The sequence below is a fragment of the Conger conger genome, chromosome 13 (genome assembly GCF_963514075.1).
Source record: "Conger conger chromosome 13, fConCon1.1, whole genome shotgun sequence".
NCBI classification, from domain to species: domain Eukaryota; kingdom Metazoa; phylum Chordata; class Actinopteri; order Anguilliformes; family Congridae; genus Conger; species Conger conger.
Genome location: NC_083772.1, coordinates 43,063,182 through 43,089,008, shown reverse-complemented (window position 1 = coordinate 43,089,008; position 25,827 = coordinate 43,063,182). Strand labels below are relative to the sequence as shown.

The window sequence follows — 25,827 nt, the reverse complement described above, 5'->3', positions numbered from 1 at the left end:
CAAGTGGACGGACCGTTTCAGGAACAAACAGACAGTTGGCCGAAGTGTCGTCAGGAACTGGATAGCCCCTCAGGGCTTCTTCCACATTGCTGACGATGTTGAGCTGTGTTGCAGCGGCCAGGGTACAGGGAGGCAGGATGGTGGCAGGCTCCTTGTCAGCTGGAGGAGATATAGTAGGGAGAGAGCCTCAGGCTTGATATTTTTAGAGCCAGGCTGGAAGGTCAAGGTGAAGCAATTGAAGAGTGACCACTGGGGGTTGAGTCTTTTGGCCTACCTCAGGTACTCCAAGTTGCGGTGGTCGGTCCAAACGACAAAGGGAATGGTAGCCCCTTCCAGCAGATGGCGCAACTCCTCGAACACCAACTTCACCACCAGTAATTCTCAGTCACTGATGCTGTAATTCCTCTGTGGGCGAGAGTTGGCGAGTGAAGGGGAGGATCTTGTTGTCCAGGGACCTCTGGGAGAGCACAGGGGAGCGACGACAGAGCTGTAATTTCGGATGAGCCTCCGGTAGAAAGTGCCGAAGCCATTTCAATCTGCCCCCTGGAGACGACAAAGCTGGAACTGGATGGCTTGGTGGAACTTGGACAAACTTGGAGATCATGTCTCAGAGGACATCATTAATGAGGTTCTGGAAGACAGCTAGTGTGTTGGTGAGCCTGAACGGCATCACAAGGTGCTCATAGTGGCCGCTCGGGGTGTTGAAAGCCGTCTTCCACTCATCGCCCTTGTGGCAGCAGCAGGGCCGGAATCGGGCTGGTTGGAGGCAGACTGGAGGCAGGACTGGTGACAGTTGGGGCTCCAGCCTGTGATGGTTCCCCAGACCCAGTCTACTTGGTGATTGCTGGAGGAGCCAGGGGAGGTGATGGCGTCGACTGCGGCCAAGGGGGCGCCAATAAGCGCGTTGGTGCGGAGGGCTTTGGATAGTGTGGAGGTGGGAGCTCCCAGCCGACGGATCAGAGGAGAGGAGATCAGGTTGGCGTCGGCCCTGGAGTCGATCAGGACTCGCATTTAGTTAACCCTGTCCCATTATTGGCATTTGGCAGACACTCTTATCCAGAGCAACATACAGTTGATTAGACTAAGCAGGAGACAATCCTCAATAGCCAGCAAACTGAATCAGCAGGGATAAGGCAGTTTGTAGTAAATAGTCCAGGCAATGGGTCAACTCTCCAGCAAACAGGTACAATAGTCGTGGTCACAGGCGAAGGGTCAAAAACAAACAGCTCAATAATACAGAATCGGGATCCAGAATCGCTTCGTTTAACAGGTCGATAAACAGCGGTTCAGAATCAGACAGAAGGGATAAACAAAACGCGGAAATCGGGGGCGAAACAGGTCATGACAGAAATCAATCAGATAATAACGCTGGAGAGTATGGTATAGACACAACAATCTGGCGTTGAGACATACAGAGGGGTTTTCATAATACAGGTAACAAGAGGAAATGGCAATCAGGTGTGGGGAAACAATCGGGAAGTGAAAACACAGGTGAAACGAATAACAATGAATGAACTAACAGACAGGGTGACTGAGGTGTGCAGAGGGTACTAAGACACAGAAACGCAATGCACAAAGACAAAAAACTAAACAGTGGAAACACAAAACCTGACATATGCATGCATACCGAATTTCATTCAGAGAAGTTAGACGGTTGAAGCTATAACTGCTGAACACCCATGTATCCTTCTGTCTTCTACTGATTGAGCACAGGGACACACCTTCTGAAGGTATCTAGCTCAGGTATCTGTTCAGCGGTTATAGTTCCAATCGTCTAAGACTCATTTACATAACAAACCTCTGTTCTGATTGGCTGGCCAGCTCCAAAGCTCAAAAAAAGAAGTGTATTGCTTGATTTATTTATTCATAATCTGATAAGTAAATTTATGAAGAATTATCATCTACAGTGAAGGCTTGGAAAAGCATTTCCAAAGAAGACACCAAATGATTGGGTTGTACACTTAATGCAGCTATTGTATTTAAAGTGACATCAAAATAAACCAAAAAAAAATGATGTTACCTTCTTTTTGAACAGTGAAAACCATCACAGTCAAAAACACTGCTACGCTGTTGCTACTAGTTCCAAATATTTAGAGATATGGAAAGCATCCATGATCTCCCATTGCCCTAAATAATTAGCCCATTGGAGTGAACAGAGTTAACGTATACTCTCTCTTTCTATCTTTCTAGGGCTCTGCACATTTCTAGGGCTCTGCAACATTTCTGCACCTTACAGTTCCATTTTGAACCCAACATATTCCCTGATGTTTAAAGGATCAATCTGACCGGCAACCCTTCGACTGCCTCCAAACTGGCATCCCTCCAACTGCCAGACAACCGTTCTAACTGCCTGAGCCAATGTTGCCCTGAAATTACTTGCAACTCCTATCCCCTTTGTCTGGTTGTCTGGCAGTGAAGTGAATATCTAAAAAATGTTTTACATAACTCAGATTATCAAGGCAAAGCCATTTAGCTTTCCTATCGCCAGACAAGGCACAAGGATATCTGACTGCACTCTCTCAGAGAAACATACAGTTCACCTCATGAACCAAGAACTTTGATGAAGCACTGTACACTCTATGTATGGCTTGGCTCCATAGAGGAACCCTGTTTAGTTTTTTTTATGGAACCCTCAATCATAGGTGTGAAACGTGAAAGCTCCCAGACAAAGAACCTTTTCACTTGATACAGTTCTTCTATGAATCACAGGGTTCTTTCTGGAACCAGTTTATATGGACATTTGGCAGGCAGATGCAAAAAAATGATGCAACAGAAAGTAACTGCAGAAATACTGAAGGAAAAGCCTCTGTTTACAACCAATTGCCAAAACACAAGATATAATTATTTTATTGTCACATATTTTTTCATACGGGTAAATTATGTAGCCAGCTCCATGTTTGGGACAAAGACATTGATTTGGCACTGTGCTCCAGGAATTTAAGATTTATAATAAAATAATTCACATGTGGTTAAAGTACACATTCTTAGCTTTTATTACAAGATATTTTCATTACTTTTTATACAAAGTCCTCCCTATTTCAGGGTACCATAATGTTTGCGACAAATCGATTCACATGGTTTCTGATTAGTCAAGTGTGTTCAATTACTTCCTGAAATGCAGGTATAAGAGAGCTTTCAGTATCTAGTCTTGATTCTAGGCTTTTGATTGCCTTTTGAGTCTGTAATTGGTGATTGTCAACAGGAGGCCGAGAGTTGTACCAATGACAATGACAGTCAAGGAAGCCATTATGAGGCTGTGAAATAAAATAAAAAACTGTCAGAGATATATAGTGCCATGAAAAAGTATTTGCCCCCTTCCTGAGAACCACTATTATTGTAAATTTGGTATATTTGTCACACTGAATGGTTTCAGAACTTTCAACAAAATGTAATATTAGACAAACCACATTTTAAAAGTTATTTCATTTTTTTAATGAAAGAAGTTACTAAACACCGATATCAGCCATATGAAAAAGTAATTCCCCAATAAACCAAATGTAATAGATTATTAGATTCAGCTGACTGAACACAGGTTGAACCTGACCATCACAGTAAACCTGTCACCACAAAGTTTCTACAAGCACACCATGCCAGTTCCAGAAGTGATGAGACTGTTGAAATATCAGCCTGAAAAGGGTTACAAAGCTATTTCTAAGGCTCTGGGACTCCAACGAACCACAGTAAGGGCCATTATCTCCAAAACTGAGAACATTATAGTGTCTCCAAAAAGTATTCAGGCCCCTTCGCATTTTGCACACTTCATTGTGTTGTAGATTAAATTTCTAAATCAATAAAATTGCCCATCAATCTACAGTCAATAACCCATGATTCATAAAGAATCAAAAACTGAAATCTCTTATTTATGTAGTCCCCTCCAATAGTATTGGAACAGAAAGGCCAATTCCTTTGTTTTTTTAAAACACTGAATACATTTGGGGTTGAAATACTGAAAAATACTGAAAACTGCTGATAGCAGCAGCAGAATTCATTCTGAAGTGAATTTGAAGTTCAGACAAATAAAACTCATTGGATGGGGCTTCATCCTACTGCAGAACAATGATCCCAAATATACTGTTAAAACAAAACAACAAAACAACAAAGGGGTTTTTCAAAGCCAAAGAAAATTCCTGACTTGCCAAGACATTCACCTGACCTGAATCCAATTGAACATGTGTTCCATATGCTGAAAAGAAAACTTTGGCAAGTAGCCCACAAAACAAGCAGGAGCTGAAGATGGCTTCCGTACAGGCCAGGCAGAACATCACCAGGGAAGATACTCAGCACCTGGTAATGTCTTTGGGTCACAGACTTAAAGCAGTCAATGCATGCAAAGGATACACAACAAAGTACCAAATGACTACTTTCATTTACAGAACAATAATATGTCCCAAGATTACAGTGCTTAATTCTTACATGGTGAAACCAAGTATAAAAATTCCCTTTAATAAAAGCTGAGAACCCCCTTTTTTAAAACTTTATTTAACCAGGTAAAGACTCATTGAGATTTAAAATCTATTTTATCAAGAAAACCCTGGCCAAGAAAGCAGCATAAAAAAACAGAGACATTTAGGTTTCATACAAACAAACACAGAAATATCAAACACTTGAAAAGGCAGTTTTGGGATTATATAAATAACAAATTAAATAGAGACAATTTCCAGTACAGTCCTGTGAGATCATATGAAATCAGTTCTGGTAATTTTCTGGAGGGTATTCCAAACAAAGGGGGCAGCAAATTTAATTGGTTTTGTTCAATTACTTTTCCTTGGGAAGTAAAAATATTTGTAAGATTTGGTGGTAACTCACTAGCATTGGAAAACAGAATGACTTTACTTTGGCTGTTTTTAATACCAACTTCAGTTGCTGCAGGCGGGACTGAACAGCATCGAATTGCAGACTGAAGCAGGTCAAAGGCCTGTACCACAGAGGACGAGCTACAATAAATAATAACTTGTGAATCGTTTGATTACAAAACTAAAATTGTTGAGTACAGAGCCAAATCAAGAAAAAAAATATGTCTTTGACCAAACATTATGGAGCTCACTGTAATTATGCTATGATCAACACCCAGGCGAAACACTTTTTTAAAAACAACTTTTACGTACATATATATATATATATATATATCTAAATATTAATAAGGCTTCCTGCTGCAGGGCTGCTTCTATGGAGAAAATTCCGGAACTATTCATCATGAAAGTAATTTTCTGTCGTGAAGTCATCAACAGTAACGCCTGACCCTCTCCACAAAGACCTACGTCCACACTCCGACCACCCAAGTGCGGCGCTGACCCCCGCCTGCCCTCATCCCTGCGGCTCTAAAAGCGGTTCTGCGAAGGGCCAGGATTGTCTAATGTCCGCGTCCCAGTTCACCGCGAGCCGTTTCGACAGGCTTCCAGGCCGCTCCTGGAAAAAGAAGGCCCGGGAGACGTCCGTAATGGGGGCTGCGGGCGCACGTGGAGCGCTGCGGAGTGATCCAGCAACAGATGGGCGCACGGCATGACTGGCACAGCCCACGCTGGCCCACTTCGGCAGGTTAGAGAGACGCTGAATTCCACTCCCAAGCGCTGAGCCCCGGCCCTTTACAAAATGGCTCATCGGTCCGCAGGGCGCTGCACCGTGACACTTTTCCGAGACACGTGCGTTAACCTGAGCCGCGACCACGCCAGCACACATCAGAAATAAACACAGAGGCGAACCCCGGAGGGAAACGTGTGTGCGTACATGCGTGTGTGTGTGTGTGCGGGAGAGCGCAATAACCTTCTCAAACATCAAACATGAGGTGTTTTTTTTAACAATTACATTCCCTTAAAGCTCCATTTTAATCAGTTGTGAATTGCCACATCACAGCATCCTACCTGGCATTTATGCAACTTGCTTAATAAAATAACTTGTTTAATTGAATAATAATTCTGGGTTATACATTTCTTATAATGAACTATGAATATAAATTCAACCTGATTCATGTCTTGGGGAATAATGTTCTTTGCCCATGGTGGTCATCAACTATTTTAAATGAGCATTCCATTTAGGTAAAAATATAGCTGCAAGCAGCAAATAAGGGGGCCAAGCACCCAAAGTCACAAGTATGTATTGTGCATATGCAAAATACGCTGTATATTAGCAGTAAATGGCCATTATAGTTTTATATCAAGAACCACATATTGATGCTCTCATAAAATAGTGAGCGTGATAGTGCAACACCGACAGCAGTAGCAGCCTCCCTCACTGTCCAATCTGGCAGGCCAGCACTCTAAACTTTTCAGATACAGTAAAGCTAGTGCGGCCAAAAAGAGACCAGTTACCTTGGCGTACATACACAGAAAACTTACAGCTAAATCGCCAGCTATGTTCGTTTGTTAGGCTAGTCATAAACACCAGTAAAGTGAGTTCATTAGGCTAGCCAGCTAGTTCTAGCTACAAAGAAAAATGGGAGTGACAGTGTTGGCTAATGCCAGCTAGTTACCTAGTTAGCCTATAGTTAGGCTTTTAAAAGTAGATTGCTATCTACCTAGCTAGCCAGCTGACTGGCCTATACAGGATATTTCTCATTATACATGACAGGAGAGAACATGCAATGTCGCCAGCGAGATAATAAGCAAATACCGTGTTGATGGAGACAACTGCCGTTTCCATAAAATTAGATGCATTTCAGACAGCAGAATTATCATTAAAATAATTCTAGCATTCAAAACAATGACTGCAACTATACCTTTAAATCATCCATTTTTATGCATACTAGCCATGAAAGTAAAACATTTGGTCGAGAACTCAAGAAAAAATGTATCATCAATGAACGGCAAAATACCACTTTTTGCCAGTAGATGGCATCCGAGTATAAGAAATGGGATTTTCTTTACATGAGTTAGCTAGTGCGCCGAATAGGGAGGTAAAGTGGAATCCCACCGAATGGAATTTCTGGTATTTCTACATAGACGGCAACAACAACTTCATAGACGCAAATTAAGCATTAAATCGTTCTACAAACATAAAATTACAAGGCTCCAGATCCTACAAACTTTTCATTGCTTTTCGAAATGTGCGTTGTTAAGAGCGTACGGTCAGATTTGTGTACCAAATGCAACAAGAAATATTACGTTATCTATCCTGGGATGGCCAGTCTCACGTACTAACACATTTGTGCCCATGGGTTTCTTTTCCCAATTTGCAGGTTGCCATTCATAGGCTATTGATCACACAAATGTATCCTATTTCTAATTACGTCATATCAGTTAAGTCGGATTTTTTAAATCGGGACGATTAATTAATACAGACACACTGTCGGTGGCATTTCAATTCCACCGACAGTGGAACTGAAATGTGGAAAATGTGGAATTGTGGAAATTTGGTCCTATAAAAAGTTAAGGGAAAGCATTATGGGAGGCTGATCTCGGCAATCTAAAAACAAAGAACATAACTTTTTTTACAAACTGAACTTAACACATTCAGTATATAGCTATGTATTTAAACCATGAAAAACATACTTTGACTTCAACGCCACGTAGTTCCCAGTACATCCACTTTACCACCCTATAGATTCTTTCATGCAAGTTCTCAGGCAAGGGTCTTTTTAAAGCATATTTACAATTTACATATTTTCAAGTATTAATTGAACCTCCTGGTGTAAAAAAAAAAAGAGGAAATTAATTACAAAAATATATATGTTTTAAGTGAAATGTTTGCAATTGCTAAAAGCCTCAAAAGACAGGAAATTTAATTAATCAGCCCTAATGCTAACAACAGCCTGCGAATAACCACCTCATCATAATTTGTTATTCGCATTCATAATGAGGTGGTTATTCAGCATAGCAAGTTTCAAGTACGTACAAAAAAATACTTTTTCATGAATTTTTTTTTTTTTTTTTTTTGCTCCATAGCGCCACCATAAATGGCAGGCATTTATATAGCGCCTTTATCCAAAGCGCTGTACAATTGATGCTTCTCCATTCACCCATTCATACACACACTCACACACCGACGGCGATTGGCTGCCATGCAAGGCCCCGACCAGCTCGTCAGGAGCATTTGGGGGTTAGGTGTCTTGCTCAGGGACACTTCGACACAGCCCGGGCGAGGGATCGAACCGGCAACCCTCCGACTGCCAGACGACTGCTCTTACTGCCTGAGCCATGTCGCCCCCTAAACCATGTAGTTTAATCCAATTATTCATGGCTGTCATTAGGATAGTTGTAAACAGACACAACAAGTTTCATCACTTAGCTTCTTAGTTAAAAAGTGATGCCCACTTTTAATTAAACATTTTTTATTTAACTTAAAATTGGTGTGTGGTCGGCCTATATTTTGTGTATGATGTGGTAGCTTACATGAATCTTACACAAGCTTTTCAAGCTGTAGGCTAAAAGATTCAATGAAAGGTGAAAAGAATATCATACATACACTGTCTTATACAGTATAGACAGTGTATGTATAGAAGTTTTTGTTGAACAGAAAGGTTTGTAAAATACCAGTTAAAAACAGAAACATACCATTTATAATCAAAACATTAAAAAAAAAACATTTTAAAACAGTGCATTAAATATACATTCAAAATATTAATGAACAAGCTCCCATACTGTGTGTGTGTGTGTGTGTGTGTTTCCTAACTGCCATTGCAGTGGTGACAAAATGTAGACTTCTCTTCCTTCTGGGCAGTCCACATGTAACCAGTGCTTACAGTGGTTGGATCCATTCAAATCTGAATGTCAGAGCATTTACTGGACCTGGAGCCTCTAGGAGTAGATACAATCCTCAGTTTTTGTCTGCATTACACAAAAACTAGCATCCTCATCTGTAACAGATGTCCTTTTTTAGAAGAGAGATGAATAGTCTCCGATGTATAGGTTTTGCTTCATAATTAGCTAAGCAGGAGCTATACAAATGTCAAAGCTATAGGTAAGACAACATGAATTTAACCTCCAAAACAGACTTTACAGAGATAGGCTACATTCAGGCTTTATTTTTCCCAGACAGTGAGAGCATCTTATAATGCATGCTCGGAGCAAATATCACAGTAAGTTACAAGTTTACATCGCAAAGAAGATATTGAGTCTGTTACAATTGTGTCTCCGATACCTAGCACTTCCGTTGCTTTGTCCCCAATAGTTATATACCCAGCTAACAATTTTAGGTTCTTAGAAAGTTTTCTTAAGGTTTGTTCCCAGAACGTTCAATGTGTCAATATCTCAGAACCTTTGTATGTAACGTTTTTTAGTGTTCTCACAACGTTGCAGTGACATTACATGAAACTTATTGTAGGTTACCTGTTCATTTTTGGGCAACGTTCTGTTCAATGTTCTAAAAAGTTTGTGAAGCAAAACGTTCTTAAATCACATGTTTCCAGAACTTTGCAGGAACATTATTTTTGGAACGTTATGTGACTACCGTTCTAAAAACACTTCTTAGAACCAATACATACTGAATATTCTCAGAACGTTACCTGCTAGCTGGGTAAACGGTTTCTGTCACACTTCCTTGGATGTCAGAAGATTTTTCAACCAAAAAAGCCAAAAAAAAAAATGCTAGCTAACATAGCTAACAAAACGGTAACACGAAGTTGCGGCAGTATTTTGAAAACAAAACCAATTAGCTAACGTTACATATTATAATTACATACCTAGTTATCTGATGACCTAACTGAAATTGGTCAATTTATACTTGACAGTTGGCTACATAATGCGAATGATCGACCTGGATGGACGGTTTGAACAGACACTTACTCCGGCTATGTGCAGATCTAGCAGCAGTTTCTGTTGGCCTCGTGCCACGAACATAAACTACCTGAAAAAAGTTTAAATGTAAGAACAGCTCGTGTCTTTCACTAAAAGAAAAAAAGAATAAAGGTTTTACACTTATTGTAGAAATACAAATTACATTCGGCCTACTTACCACTACTTACCTTAGCAAGATTTTGAAAATGGCATCCACGTCTTCCAGCTTCAACCCGAATACTACCCTACCCGCTTTGTCATATACATTGTCATAATTAGTATGCTAGGCTAATTTTAATCCTTAATCTGTACATTACAGGCTACTGGTGACGTTAGCTCGTTAATCATCTTGCCTCTCATTTTAAAGTTTTTCCTCCTGATGGCAAATCTCAATACTTTAAATCAAAAATTTATCAAATGTGTAAATCGGCAGAACTATAAAAGGGAATCGTTCAAAAGAACAATCATTCTGCAACACATTTTTTAACGTTCAGTTTTTAAATTCGCGTTGATCCAACAACCTCCAGACCACTCTGCACGCGGGCGATCAGCACGACCACATTTCCTGTTTTTTTTTCTTCGGAAAATGGGTTTATGAAATTAATATTCGTCTTCATCAAGCATTTATACGGACAGCAATGTGGTTAAGCTAAATCGGATCAGGACTGGTAGATAATATTATTTGGTAAATTCAAAAGGGACACAGAGGGCCCTTAAATAAATTAAATCTGAAATACTTCAGCAATTGACTAAAAGAGCCCAATGGAGATGAATGCGAGCCAAACAATTTAACCCTCCTATTGTGTTAGGGTAAATTGTGCCCCGTTTTCTAGCAAGAAACGCATGTCAGAAATACCATAAATGACAGAAATAACCTGCCAGAAGCTTTTTCTGGAATAATGATATAAACCATTTTTTAAAATCCGTTTTCGCCATTATACTGAGTTTTGCAAGTGTCTACATGTAATTTTGTTAAATCTGTGGTGTTCACTGTGGGTCAGATTTACAGCATCAGTATCTAGGCTTGTAAATTAGACTTGTTGTGGCGTTGTCTACATTTCATTCTGCAGCTGCACCTACCTGTACATAGATATGCAACAACAACAAAAAAAAGGTTCACAGCCCACAAGACTCTTGATCATATCTTTGATCATGACGGAAGGGGGAAGAGCAGGCTGAAACTCAAGAGGAATGGAGGCTGATGTTGCCTATGATTGTGACCGTGACAAAGGGAGCTCTGATTAGGGGGGGGGGGGGGGGGGGGGGGGGGTGCAATGAGACCACAGTCAAAAAATTGCAGCATATTATCTTCCTTGACCTCTTATGAGAGATAATAGCACAGGTCAAACTGACAACACAATCAGAATGACCCATCTGATACACAGTGTCACATTGCCAAAAACATAAAATCCGCTTTTGACCGATTTACTCAATGTTCAATTTAACTTTGTTATTTTTTAGAAAAATCTCATTGGTATTAGGAACTAAAAAGCGACCTTATGCCTTTTTCTAATTTCATTTTCTTCTTACATATAAATGGGTCAATTTTGACCCATAACACCATAGATGCCATTATGATTGATAGTAGGCTTATAGTTTCTTTTTTAATCGCAAGCAACATTCAACTTGTATTCATACCAAATATAATAGAATCTGAGTATTTTCTACTGAAAATAGCTGTAATATTGTAAACCGAATGTGTTAGTGGGACCACAACATATAAAAGTAAGAGCAGTAGACCTTATTATTTTAAATGAATAATAGGTACTCTATATTGGATCATAATTAGCATTTTGTGAGTGCTTTGTTAAAATTTCCGGTCAAAATTGACGCGCTAACGTAAAACAGGGCCATTTCGAACACAATAGGAAGGTTAGAGTTGCAATGTAATTCCTACACTGATAGGACGCTTTATGAATGTGGTTTCACAGATCCAGGCATCAGGTTAAATAATTTGCACATTAAACACATATATTTTTTACACCATTGAAAATATTAATTTTAATCACACAATCCAACCTCCAGAAATTCCTTCTTTTCAAAATAATTTTTTATTGCCTCTGTAAAATTGCCTTTGCAATGTTCCAAGAACCTCGTTCATAGTTGGACGCAGCATATCCAAAGATTGTGCTATATAGGCTACGCTCACATCTCTGGAGAAATGCGAAAGAAAATTATATTTATATTTATTATATACATACATTTCATCCTTTGCACTTGCATGAGGCAGATAAATGACTTCTATATTCTCAGGAGATTTTTATAGTTTGGGGAAAGGATTCTAAGGAGGCTGGTTTGATTGTTGCCATGACAGTGGAGTTGCGTAAATGCTACAGAAAGCCTATGGACAGAGGTAGGAGGGGGGACGTGTGTGTGTGTGTAGGCTACGCGCAAGAGAGACTAGCAGATGTCCGCGCCCGAAGAACATGAATGATGCATTTACTTTCTCAAAGAAGGACACAATCAATTCCGTCCCTTCGGACGAAGTAAGTCCACTGCACCACTCAGACCTTCATACCCCCGCCAAGGTCAGGGGGAGGGGACTTTTCCAGACGGCACTTTTCCCAATTACTCAAGCGTCTGAGCCAATGGCGAGTCGCAAAAAACGCCCAACCAAACAGGTAAAGCGTACCAACCTTCCGCAAGCCGAGGTCTCCCACGCAACTAAAAAAGAAGCGTTTCAAGGATGGCGACGGTTGAAAAGATGAGGGGAAAATAGCATCCCGTTGCCAAGGAAACGAGCTACAAAAGACGACTGCTTTCAGACCGCATGTGTGACTTGACTGCTACTGAGCACATAGCAACAGATTCTTTTAGAGCTTCTATTGTGCAGCGGTTGCGCTCGCTGTCATTTCATTTTCTTCAAGAAAAATGAATATTGCATTCACTACAGCTTTACCGAACACCAACCCCCCTCCCCTCAACGTTGTTTACACAACATACATCTATCTCACTGAAAATACATTTAGTCAGAAAAAGTCAATTAAGGTGGAATTGTACATGGTGCATTAATTATGCCTCTCATAGTCTCCGCAATGTCTGTAGTGTTTTAAAACTACCCTGGTAGTGGCGGCACCGGTACCGCACATCAGTTTCGGGGACGTGCATCAATACAGCAGCCTATTAGTATGCCGACAAGTTGCGGCTGCAGCAGCACCTCCTCCCTCTCCCACCGGCCCGCGCTGCGGAGGATTCTACAGGCGACGGCGGCGCGAAAAACTCTTTGGCCGCGCGGAACGCTAGAATGACGTGCGCCCGCCCGGTCTCATTTAGCGCTGTCGCTATCCCCCTCCCCGGTACGTTATTATCCCACACGCTAAATCCCGGGACCCTAATCCCTCAGAAGGCCCCGCGCATTCTAATGCAAGCCCGGAAAGAAGGAACAGGAGGGGGGGGGGGGGGGGCCTTCCGGGGTCCGGTGCTGCGAAGGAGCTTTCACCCACCCATAACCCCCCTCCATTCTGCTTGCCGCCTGCCCGCCCACCTATCCATCCATCCATCCATCCATCCATCCATCCATCCGTCCATCGGGAGGATCGTCCGTCCTCGGCAGGTCTGCGTAACCATGGAGACACCCTCCCCCACCTCCTCCTCCTCCTCGTCCCCCCTCTCCTGACTGCCGCAGGCTGGCTGGAACACGGGTTGAAAGGAGAGAGCGAGAGCGAGAGAGCGATTCAGAGGGGACAGAGGAATCGCTGCAGTGGAGGGGGAGGAGTGGGGGGGGGGGGGGAGAGATTGGCTCCCATCAATTCATTACGCCACCACAAACACCACCACCAGCCCCCCCCCCCCCCCCCAAAAAAAGCCTTTAATTTGCATGGGCTGAGGCGCACAGGAGTCCTTGGTGCTACTCTGCAGTCCGGACACGTCTCCCGTAGCTGCAGACTGCATTCAATTATTTATCTGGGTAGCCAGACAATCCCCCTTCTTTAAATTCAGGGAACTAGGAGTGCTTACGTTTTACGTACGGCAGCAGCCGGGTGTTTTAATTGGTGCGGTCATGGGGGTGGGTTCCTCTGGGGGGGGTGGGGGTTAGGTCATGGCATCCTGTTTGGGATGTGAACCTATGCCGCTCCGATCAGCGTGGGTCACCTGGGCGGCAGTACAGAGCTCAGGGTTCTGTCACCTGCTGCCAATTCACTGCCTGGATAGCACGGCGTACTGCTGTTAATGGCACCTGCAACACACCCCAAAATACACACACTGCCACACAGACATACTACCAAAATACACCCTCCCACACACGCACCCCAAAAATAAACCCCCCACACACACACACACACACGCACATACATACCCCCAAAATACACGCACGCACACGCATACCCCAGAAAACAAATGCAGCCATACCCCACAAAAATACACACGCACACATATGCCTAAAATACCCCCCCCCCCCACACTCCCACCCTCAACACCGAAAAAGAAATAAATGAGAAAGTGATTTAATGTGAAACGTGCAATATGCACCAAAATTCTCCCTATTACTTTGAACCAGCAACAGCGAGACGGAATGAACATTTTCTAGAGTTGAATTCTAATTGGTCAAGTGCTCCCGAAACCTTATTTTCAGCGGCGCTGCAGTACGGTCTTTACTCACCTTCTGAAGCTAAAAAGAGAACGAGGCCGCGCAAATCCCCAATGAACGCGTTAAAAAAAGCAGCTGATACAGGGATACACACACTGAGAAAACAGTTCATGTCACACACCGAGATTGAGTGATGTATATATAAGGGGGCATATTTATAGCCTTGGAGTCTAGCACCGCTAAAGATGTCTACCCTCATTAGGATACATGACCATGCTCCAGTGCAGATCAAGAGGCATAACAAAAATCAGTCCAACCACTTCAGCCGAGACGCGCGACACAGCAGAGCGATGGCGCCATCTGCCTGTGACTGCAGCGCATTACAGGACTGCAGCAGCCTCGTTCTCTACGACTGGGCTAGGTGGGGGGAAAGAGAGAGAGGGAGGGAGAGAGAGAGGGGGAGAGGAGGGAGAGAGGGAGGGGAGGGAGAGAGAGAAAGGGAGAGAGAGGGAAAGAAAGAAAAAAAAGAGGGGGGGAGCTGCGCAAAATATTCAGAAATTTGTTTTTTAATGTTTCTGTGATGCATAAGGGAGATCCGTATTAAATACACCCGAATAAGAACATCACAATATACCCACTGAACAAACATCGCAATGGTACGTGTGCCCACACAATCCTTTCAAAACCAGACATTTCTCCAGAGATCTTCAAATAACTAGTGTCTTTTCTGCTGAAATGGTGTTTCACACATAATGTCCTGCACAACATTAACAACGTTCCTCAAGCCTCAAAGCATATGCTGAACAGTTTTGCACAGTAGACTGTGTATACATTTTATTTTTGCTCACAAAATTTTATTGAAAGCATTCTTCTGGATGTCTCGTTGTGATATGGTCATACGTTTCCCCTATTATTAGGAGCCGCCATGACAACAATCCCATGGTGCATCGCTCCATCGTGTTTATACACAAAGGCCGCAGCGTTTTTAAAGGCAAATCATAAAAAATGCAAAATGATACTCTTAAATTTACCATTTAGGGTATACATTTTAATCCCAGTATAGCTTTCCTTTAGGTTTATATAAAAACCGCTGAATAATCCACAGCTAAGCAGTGAATCCTGAACAGTTACTGTATTTGCAGACGTAATTCTGTAGCATCACTGAAGAAGTCTTGGCCTTGCTCTACTCGAGCCTCAGCCTGGTAGAAGCAGGTACCCGTGAACACGAGGTGTGCTAGTCCTGCGGTCGCCTCTTCTCTTTCTTCACCTTTCTCTTTTTCGCCCAGTCCTCCCCGTCGCCGTAAGCGAGGTCCACCGGCTCGGCTTTCACCACCACTTCCTCTTTCAGACTCAGACCCGCCTCAGCTCCTCTCCTGCGCTCATCCGCCTCTCCTCGGTCTCGATCCTTACTCTTCTCCTTCTTCTTCTTCTTCTTCTTCTCCACCGCTTCCTCCCCCGGGGTCTCTGTCAGCCCGCGGCTTGCCGTCACTGAAACCTCCTCCTCCACCGCCATCCCCTCCTCCTCCTCCTCCTCCTTAATGCGTTTGTCTTTCTTCTTTTTCTTCTTCTTCTTTGGTGTTTCACCCTGCTCCGGGTGCGTTTTTACGCGCTTGGCCGGCGTGGGGCCATCGGCGGAGTCCTCCTCCTCCTCATGCCCTCGTACGTACGTGGTCCTGCTGCCGAACGGCTGGAACCTCTGTCTGAGCCCCCCGGGGATGACGGGGGCCGGACAGGCGGGGATCGGCACGGGGGCCTGGTTACCCCGGCAGTCCCCGTAGCTCTCGGAGATGTTGACGACGCCGGAGAAGGCGGGGGCGCAGAACGCGTCGCCGGGCCGACGGCCGGCGGTCGTCAGGAGGCACGCGTTGCCCGGGGCGATGGGTCTGCTGAGTAAGCTGTAGACCTGTTGCTGTCTGGTGTGCGGTTGGACGGTCTCCAAGCCCATAGTGGGAAACCGGACACCAGAGAAACTGCAAGAGAAACCATTCACAGGTCACTTAACCAGACCTGAGTCAAGTACTTCATTGCTTCCAATTCAAATGCTGTTCAGCGCTCGATTAATCTTGCCTGGTGAAATTCAGCCAACCAAGAGGACCAGAAGTTTTTGACCTTTGCCGTTTTTGTGAGCATTTCATAGGTTCCTATATATATATATATATATATATACAGTCAGGTCCATAAATATGGGGACATCGACACAATTCTCATCTTTTGGCTCTATACACCACCACAATGGATTTGAAATGAAACAAACAAAAAGATGTGCTTTAACGGTAGACTTTCAGCTTTAATTTGAGGGTATTTCCATCCAAATCAGGTGAACGGTGTAGGAATTACAACAGTTTATACGTGCTTCCCACTTTTTAAGGGACCAAAAGTAATGGGACAAACTAACAATCATAAATCAAACTTTCACTTTTTAATACTTGGTGGCAAATCCTTTGCAGTCCATTACAGCCTGAAGTCTAGAACGCATAGACATCACCAGACGCTGGGTTTCATCCCTGGTGACGCTCTGCCAGGCCTCTACTGCAACTGTCTTCAGTTCCTGCTTGTTCTTGGGGCATTTTCCCTTCAGTTTTGTCTTCAGCAAGTGAAATGCATGTTCAATCGGATTCAGGTCAGGTGAGTGACTTGGCCATTGCATAACATTCCACTTCTTTGCCTTAAAAAACTCTTTGGTTGCTTTCACAGTATGCTTCGGGTCATTGTCCATCTGCACTGTGAAGCGCCGTTCGATGAGTTCTGAAGCATTTGGCTGAATATGAGCAGATAATATTGCCCGAAACACTTCAGAATTCATCCTGCTGCTTTTGCCAGCAGTCACATCATCAATAAATACAAGGGAACCAGTTCCATTGGCACCCACACCATTACACTACCACCACCATGCTTCACTGATGAGGTGGTATGTTTTGGATCACGAGCAGTTCCTTTCCTTCTCCATACTCTTCTCTTCCCATCATTCTGGTACAAGTTGATCTTTGTCTCATCTGTCCATAGGATGTTGTTCCAGAACTGTAAAGGCTTTTTTAGATGTTGTTTGGCAAACTCTAATCTGGTCTTCCTGTTTTTGAGGCTCACCAATGGTTTACATCTTGTGGTGAACCCTCTGAATTCACTCTGGTGAAGTCTCCTCTTGATTGTTGACTTTGACACACATACACCTACCTCCCGGAGAGTGTTCTTGATCTGGTGAACTGTTGTGAAGGGGTTTTTCTTCACCAGGGAAATAATTCTTCTGTCATCCACCACAGTTGTTTACCGTGGTCTTCCGGGTCTTTTGGTGTTGCTGAGCTCACCAGTGCGTTCTTTCTCTTTAAGAACGTTCCAAACAGTTGATTTGGCCACACCTAATGTTTTTGCTATCTCGCTGATGGGATTTTTCAGCCTAATGACGGCTTGCTTCACTGATAGTGACAGCTCTTTGGATCTCATATTGAGAGTTGACAGCAACAGATTCCAAATGCAAATAGCACACTTGAAATGAACTCTAGACCTTTTATCTGCTCCTTGTAAATGAGATAATGAGGGAATAACACACACCTGGCCATGGAACAGCTGAGCAGCCAATTGTCCCATTACTTTTGGTCCCTTAAAAAGTGGGAGGCACATATAGAAACTGTTGTAATTCCTACACCGTTCACCTGATTTGGATGTAAATACCCTCAAATAAAAGCTGAAAAGCATATCTTGTTCGTTTCATTTCAAATCCATTGTGGTGGTGTATAGAGCCAAAAAGAGGAGAATTGTGTCGATGTCCGAATATTTATGGACCTGACTGTACATAAATATAAAAGTATTTGAATCCAAAACAATTACGTATATGACCCAGGTTGGCACTTAACCAAAGGTCTGCAGCTTAAGGTTGGAATTATACTGTTATTATATGTTCCTGTAGCTATCGCTAACTCAGGCCTAATTTCTAGACCGATGCAGACCTGTACAGCCATCAAAACATGGCAGGTTGTCAGAAATGTCAGTTAAAACAATGGCTAATGCAGTGCTACAAAGAGCACAACACCATGAACACAGTATTCCAGTGATGGCCAATTTAAATTCATAGTTTGGTGATGTAGGGCTGTTGTCTTGCAGATTTGCACATTGAAATGTATATTCACTGTTATAACACATCTATCCTATTGATTCAAAGGCACACAGTCAAACTGCAGAAGGCTCAGTAATTACAAAAAAATATTTTCTGAAATCATGCACTTCCCCCATTAATCAACCTCATGACAAAGACCCCTACCCTACTGATATGAAATACAGAATTATCTTTTGAATCTTCCCCATATTTATTCTACTGTGAAACAAATGAACTATTCTCGTTCACAGCCGTTTTCAGAAATGATGGTGCCCCACAAGCCATTTGAGCAAAATTACGGTTAGTACTGCTGTCATAGTATATAAAATCCAATCAGGAGAGGGTGGTCCAGTACTGAGGGGTCATTTTCAAACAATGTATTAGCTTGAGTTTTGCAAAGGGAATTCCTTGCAGATACACAACTGAACCAAACCAACATAACTTAGGAATCCTATTAGATAGACCACATATTTCCACAATTAAGATGACAAACAGTTGCAAAGATGAGGCACCACACCTGTCTGGATTGAAAGTCAGGGGCGCTTTGATGAGCCATAATTCTTTGTTTCCGTCATTCACACTCTCCAAGCTTGTACTGGTACATGGCCTGAAGTCGCAGACGGTAAAATCTGCTGGGCAATGGTACTTGGTATCTGCAGAAGACATGATGGGGTTTTCACAGTGCCTGGCATTGTTAACATCTAGTTAGATATCAAAACAGTTCTGGGTCACGTGCAATGCTGACCTATGTATTCCTAAAACGAAGGAGCCAATGTGTCAACTCCAGAGCTGGGAAATCCAGGTTCAGAAAGTAAAAGTCCTCCCAGTATTTTGTTCCAATTTTGGGTTTGCTAATTAGCAGAATAATTCTGCCAGGGTGTAGAACTAATTGGTTAAATCAGTTGGCTAGTTCATACGCGGAAAAATCACAAGGCAGGACTCTTATGTTCTGATACCTGGACTTACGAGTCTGCAATTGTAGTTGCATGTACACTTTAAAATGATAATGGGCAGCTAATGGGCTGTGAACTGAGTTCCTTTGCAGGAGGAGCTGACATCCGCGTTTTAACACATGACACACAGGCAATATGTGTACATACTGTTGTATTACTCGTCGGTAAACTACAACGATACCTAGTTATAACCATAGACTATAGAAAAAAAACACATTATAACCTTCTTTATCTTGAGCTAGCTATCTACGTAGAAACCAATATTAGTAGTTAGTTGTCTAGCTAGCTACTTCAAGTAACTTACTTACTAGCTAACATTACATGTATGAATAAAATATATCTTACGCTGCCGTTTTCGGGAGCGTTTCTCTTGCGCTCGTTGGCTTTCGGAATCTGATTCTGAGTCACTGCTTGATACTTCTCTCGGCTTCGCAGGCATGGCTTTAAATATTACAATATAATAAATAATTCCTTCATAGGACTAACATCGTTGCCACAGCAGTTCAACACGTGTGATCAGATGCTATTTTGCACTCGAAGACTACTCAGTCAAACAGTTCCCTAGTCCACAAGTTTAGTTCCGGTTTTAAGTTGACTGCTTTTAGCGAAGAGTTCCGGTTACGGGGAATCCTTACAATAATGGCGCAGATGATTTTTACAATTATCTTTGGTGTGATTTGAAAAAATAACCTTTGCACCGGAAATGATAATCCCAGTAATTTTCATAGATTTTTATTTGTAAACGTACTTTATTTGGATGATTAAAACCATGCTTGGGGACATAGCTACGATGCTATGACTGTTCCAAAAATACGTTTGTGAATTAATATTATTTATGTTTCATTGTTTCATGTTTATTTTCCCATTCATTTTAAGGCTGGCTGTTAAAACATTCCTTCCCAATATACACCCGGGGGCGCACGTGTGCAGTAAAAAGATTCATTTTTGTATTGAGTAGGCCTACGTCACCATACCTGTTCACATTGCACCAAAAATAATGGATGCAATGCTGCTTCTGATATATGTTTTGTCCTGATTTGATAATTACAGTCAATGCTAGAGAATGCATTCATTTTTATATGCTTCTTCAAACATCCTGGGGCCAGTTGGCACACATTTCGTGGAACATGAGTTTCTGTAATTTGGATTAAACAAAATCATCATTGGTTTTCAATCCTGAACAAATTGGTTCTGTGCAATAACGCATAATTTTGTGCCATATTTTCAGTGTTGCAATGCAAACCATTTCCAAGGCTGAAATGAAAGAATAAGAAGGCCTACATCTGACATTTGATATGATCACAAGACTGCTTTCACCTTCCACTTGTGTTTAATTGAGTTACAGTTTATTGTTGCAGGACACAAGATATTATTTCATCATTGCATAAATATTGTTACAGCAGAATTTGCTATGATCCAGGCTCTGTTATAAAAACAGACGTGGGAGGGGTGTGTAAATCCCTCAAAATCTTGAGTTTATAATTGTAAGCATATCAAAGATAGAGGTTCAAATTGTATGTATTAATCTCAAGAATGCTTTATGTAACATTACAAACATTATTCAGTAAAGCATAAAAACAGTAATACAGATGTTCTATGGTGTATATTATTCAGAGAAACAACTTGTTAACTTTTGCATCACAATTTGTCTAATTTAAACATATAAGTTAAAGGCAAAAAAAAATAAAATAAAATGGGATGTCCTTATGGTCAAATGGGTGATGAGTCTGGGCACCCTGCCAGAAAGGAGAACCTCTCTCAGAAGAGAATGAAAAAAATGTTGCAGGATAGAAAATTAATTTGTGTAATCACATAGACAGTATTTTATTTTCATGCCCCTGGCGGTTTATTTTTTCTGTTTGTATTCTGTGGGAAAATCCTGACACAATAAAATGCAAAGTTAGTGTAGCAGTACAGTTATTATGTATGTCTGGGCGCCTTGTATCAAGGTGCTCATGCTGTTCATCGACAATTGTCTTTGGGAGTAAAGAGCGAGTGGATCAGGGAGAGACAAGATAACTACTCTGAAGACGAGCAAGCAAAAGAGAAAGACAGTACAACAGGCTTGTGTAATCTTAAGCCCTTGATATTTCTGCGTCCCACAGACCCAAATAGTTGTTTTCAGCCATTTAGCCACACTGAAATGCAAATGCACCACTCCACAAAGATATTGTTTTCTGACTTGAAAAAGAACAGTGTTTATATTATAGAGCCCAGGAAATGCTGAAGGCTTTCTATTTTAGTTGTTTGTTTTTCATAATTTAATTTAATTTCCCCATAATTGTCATTGCCCAGTCTTTGTAGCCTATATTAAATTAATTCCATAATCAAAGCCCAAAAGACTTATTACTCTTGAGTTTAAAGGGGAAAAAAGTAGTTGAATAGTTGAAGTCCATGCTTGTGAGAACCACTTATTGCTGACATGTTGGGGGAGGGGGACGGTGAGACTTGGTAGTGCAGAGGGACTGGCCAAGCAAAGAAAACAACATGGCCGACTGTAGCAAGGCGACTCAACAGCAGGTGAAAAACAGATGGGAGAAACTTTGAGAGGGAAGTTTTTTTTCTTGAAGAGCCATTTGAATTCATCAGGCAGAGGCCTGTATCACAAAGCAGGATTACTTAGTCGGCTGGATGACTGCAGAGTAAAAACCAGAGTAGCTCTTCAGTGATACAGGCCTGACCCAGATCCTTGGTTGATGGAAGCAAATCATAGGTCTATGTTTAAGGTAGGTCCGTGGCAATGACGAGAGGCTAGTCTCAGTCATTCCCTGAGGAGATGGATGAGCTTTTTGTGTTAGGCAGACGATCGCATCACTGTAAACATCTACTCATTGTACAAGTATGGCATTGATAGTTTGATTGATATTGTTTCCCTATCAATCACTGTCTTTGTGCTCTGCTAGCGTATCAATCCTGGTCTTGAAAAGTCTGACTGCCTACACTACATGTCCTGGCAAGCAATTCCATACAGTGACCACTCTAGTTCACTTTGTTAATCCTCAATCAAATCCCCCCTAAATCTCCTTTTACTAAGAAATTAAGCATTTTAAGTCTTTCCTCATACCCTTTATCTTTTATACATGAAATCAACCTGGTTGCACTTCTCTGAACCTTTTGAACCACTATAGCTTTCTTATAGTGCTCTTGGATATGTATCCTAGCATCCTGGCAAGCAATTCCATACAGTGACCACTCTAGTTCACTTTGTTAATCCACAATCAAATCCCCCCTAAATCTCCTTTTACTAAGAAATTAAGCATTTTAAGTCTTTCCTCATACCCTTTATCTTTTATACATGAAATCAACCTGGTTGCCCTTCTCTGAACCTTTTGAACCACTATAGCTTTCTTATAGTGCTCTTGGATATGTATCCTAGCATCCTGGCAAGCAATTCCATACAGTGACCACTCTAGTTCACTTTGTTAATCCACAATCAAATCCCCCCTAAATCTCCTTTTACTAAGAAATTAAGCATCTTAAGTCTTTCCTCATACCCTTTATCTTTTATACATGAAATCAACCTGGTTGCCCTTCTCTGAACCTTTTGAACCACTATAGCTTTCTTATAGTGCTCTTGGATATGTATCCTAGCATCCTGTTGGCCTGTTGACTAGAACCTGAAAGGCTTTGATCAAACATTACCGCCCAGTCTTCTGATATTCTGATATTCAAATGTGTTTCCAAGACTGAAGTAAAATTCTACGACAATCTTGGACCCTCCTAAGGTGGGTTATAATTCTGAGCCATTGTAAACAAGCTTGACTCATTCATTACATTTGCCTGTTAATTGTTAAGAGATGTTTCCGACAAATATGAACACAACCAAGTCATTGTGTATACAGATTTTTTTTTACATTCAAAACCAACTATAACTTCATCAAAGGGCCGGGGTGCCGGATGTGGGAAATGCTCAGCCCCCCAAATGCAATTGCTGCCAGCAAACCTCTGTGACCAGCAACAATCCCCATGATGAACAACAGCTGAACATCCTTACTCCCCCAGCCACCATCAATACTCTCTACGATGATTGACAGCAGAAAATGAGCTCCCCTGCCCCCATCATCGAACTCCAAATTTAATAACAACAGAACTCTGGCTCATGTGCCAGTTGTTGTCGACTGAATATCTAACTGATATAAGGCTTCAGAGTCTCAGAGTCAGATTCACAGTTCTGGCCTTGGGTGCAAGCATCACTTTGATAGTCAGACTCCTCTATTTTGTCTAGTCCAGGGATATGTCTGCAGCTCTAAGCTATATATTGTAGATATGATCAATTTACAATAATATAGTACTGTTACAAGAAACCTAGTTGCTGACTACACAATATCACAATGATTTTTGAGCAGGTTTTGTGTGTCAATTTATTGTAGGGGAAAAGCTTTCCCCAAACTGACATGTTTGCGAATTACATTACATTAGTGGCATTTGGCAGACGCTCTTATCCAGAGCGACATCCAACAAAGTGCATAATTAGGGTTATATCTCAAGGTCAAGCTAAACATATTATTTCCCTTCACCCGCACATAATTTTGGCACAAAAATAACGCCATACGTGACGGCTTGTTTAGAGAAGTGAAGCGAAGACTGGAATCGTGGCATCCGCCGCGTCCCTCCCGTTTCCTCCTGAATCCCCCGTAGACGTCGCAGCAAAATTCACAGTTCCTCTGCGACCCCCGAAGCCTTGCACCAGAGCCCACCGCCTCGCACGAACCCCTTCACACGGGCAGAAAGGAGGCTGGCGCTGTGATGAGCTTGCTGCTTCTCCGCGGTCTGGTTTGGATCGGTCAGGTCTGTGTCACAGCGACTACTCATGTTCATCATTCAGAGGGTGTGGAAATCATATTGGTTCACACAGAATATGGCCATGTAGCCCGATATATGGCCATGGACAGCCAGTTCATGTCCTCCAGGAGAATTACTCCATTACTTGATTTTGATTCCACATATTGCTCTGAGCACATCACTCTAAAAAAAGATGCAATATCCAACACACCTTTTGTGTTACCACATTATTTATTCTACCATGTGTTGAAATTCTATTCAGAAAAGCAATTTTCTTTTGAAATGTATATAAAAAATGTTTTTAAAAAATGTAGAAAATTTTCTTATAATGTGTTCTCGGAGCACAGTTTGTCTCCAACAAAGGACTTGTATTGGATTTAAACTTGTATTTCCATGGTTATCCTCCAGGGGTCCCCATATGCACTTCAACTGCACAGTCAAGTGACCAATCATACAACTGAGTTTCTAATTGAGATGCTTATAAAAACAACTAGTTGATGTAACATGGGGAGAGTCCGGGAAGTGAAGACAAAAGAGGAAAACGTGCATGGAGGTTAAAATGCCACGAAAAGCATGTCTTTGAGTGAACGAGCGAAGCAGTATCTGGCCGATACACTGCATACAGATGGATTGCATTTATTTTGCATGACTTGCAATTTAGCTTAAATTCCAAGAAGGTAACAGTAGAACAACATTTAAAAAAATGAAGAAATGTGGATTGTCTGTGATCAACACCAAGGAGGAATCATCTGTCAGCAGGGGAAAAGCCAGCCTTGAGTGGTGACTGGATGTCATTCAATGGTTGGCATTTACATAGAGGCTTTATCCAAAGCGCTGTACAATTTCACCCATTCACACACACTTACATTCACACGCCAACACTTTGACATGCCCAGGGTGGGATCGAACCGCCACGCGACTGCTCTTATCGCCTGAGCGATACATGTCACCTATGAAGATTTCACAGATGCTTCTTAAATGTGAGTATTCCACTGGAAAAGGTGGACAAATCTCAAATTAAATGCATTTTTTAACAATTAGCATTTAATTGTTTGGAGGCGTGGGGTTGATTCAATCAGCTTGACAGTTTCAATAGAAGTAGCCTACTGTATGTGCCCCAGACCACTACTTTGCATGAAAAAAAATGTACTGATCAATGCAACTGACAGCTTTTCTGCAGTCCTGTACAATTCAACAGATGGATAAAGAATTATTAAGAATTATGTTCTGTCAAGGGAATTCCATAATGCTTATTGGACTGTATCAGCCACGACTCCCAGCCACTCTCCACTGATTTTAAAAACGTGACCTCCATTTGTGTCTGACAGTGCATGTTACAGTATATTTTTTAAGCGCATAAAGACATCCGTAACATAAAAGCTTGCTGTCACATTCAGTGCACTTAACATTTGATGCCCACATTGTAGCACTTGGCATATTGTCAACAGATTCCCCTAAAGATAACAAACTTATGGCCTCTGTCAAAACATTTTTTTAACGTTCTTCAAACCGGAAAAATTGTTACATGGAGAATGTTAGGATAGTTTTTACAGAGCAATTAAACTGTCAATGAAACGGTCCCCTGAGCCATGTGAAACCAGATGGGGAAGTTATTGGGCAATTCTGCTTCAGCTACCATTCAAAGTACAGTATGTCCGTTTCTATCCCGGATCTGTGGAAATGGAGATGGATATCACAACTGTGCTGACAGAGCCTACGACATTATTGAGGTATAAGAGTTTGCAGGCACAGCTCTTGTGAATTACTGAG

General features: G+C 41.9%; 1 protein-coding gene across 1 annotated transcript; it reads right to left on the bottom strand.

Moving 5' to 3' along the window:
• Positions 1–15,054: 15,054 nt before the first annotated feature.
• On the bottom strand, positions 15,055–19,830 carry polr1g (RNA polymerase I subunit G). The gene is made up of 3 exons (XM_061218129.1): positions 19,621–19,830; positions 18,840–18,975; positions 15,055–16,205 (listed from the first exon to the last, which is right to left on the bottom strand). Exons 1-3 carry the CDS (start codon positions 19,712–19,714, stop codon positions 15,470–15,472), a joined length of 966 nt encoding a protein of 321 aa, XP_061074113.1. The 5' UTR covers positions 19,715–19,830; the 3' UTR covers positions 15,055–15,469.
• Positions 19,831–25,827: the final 5,997 nt, after the last annotated feature.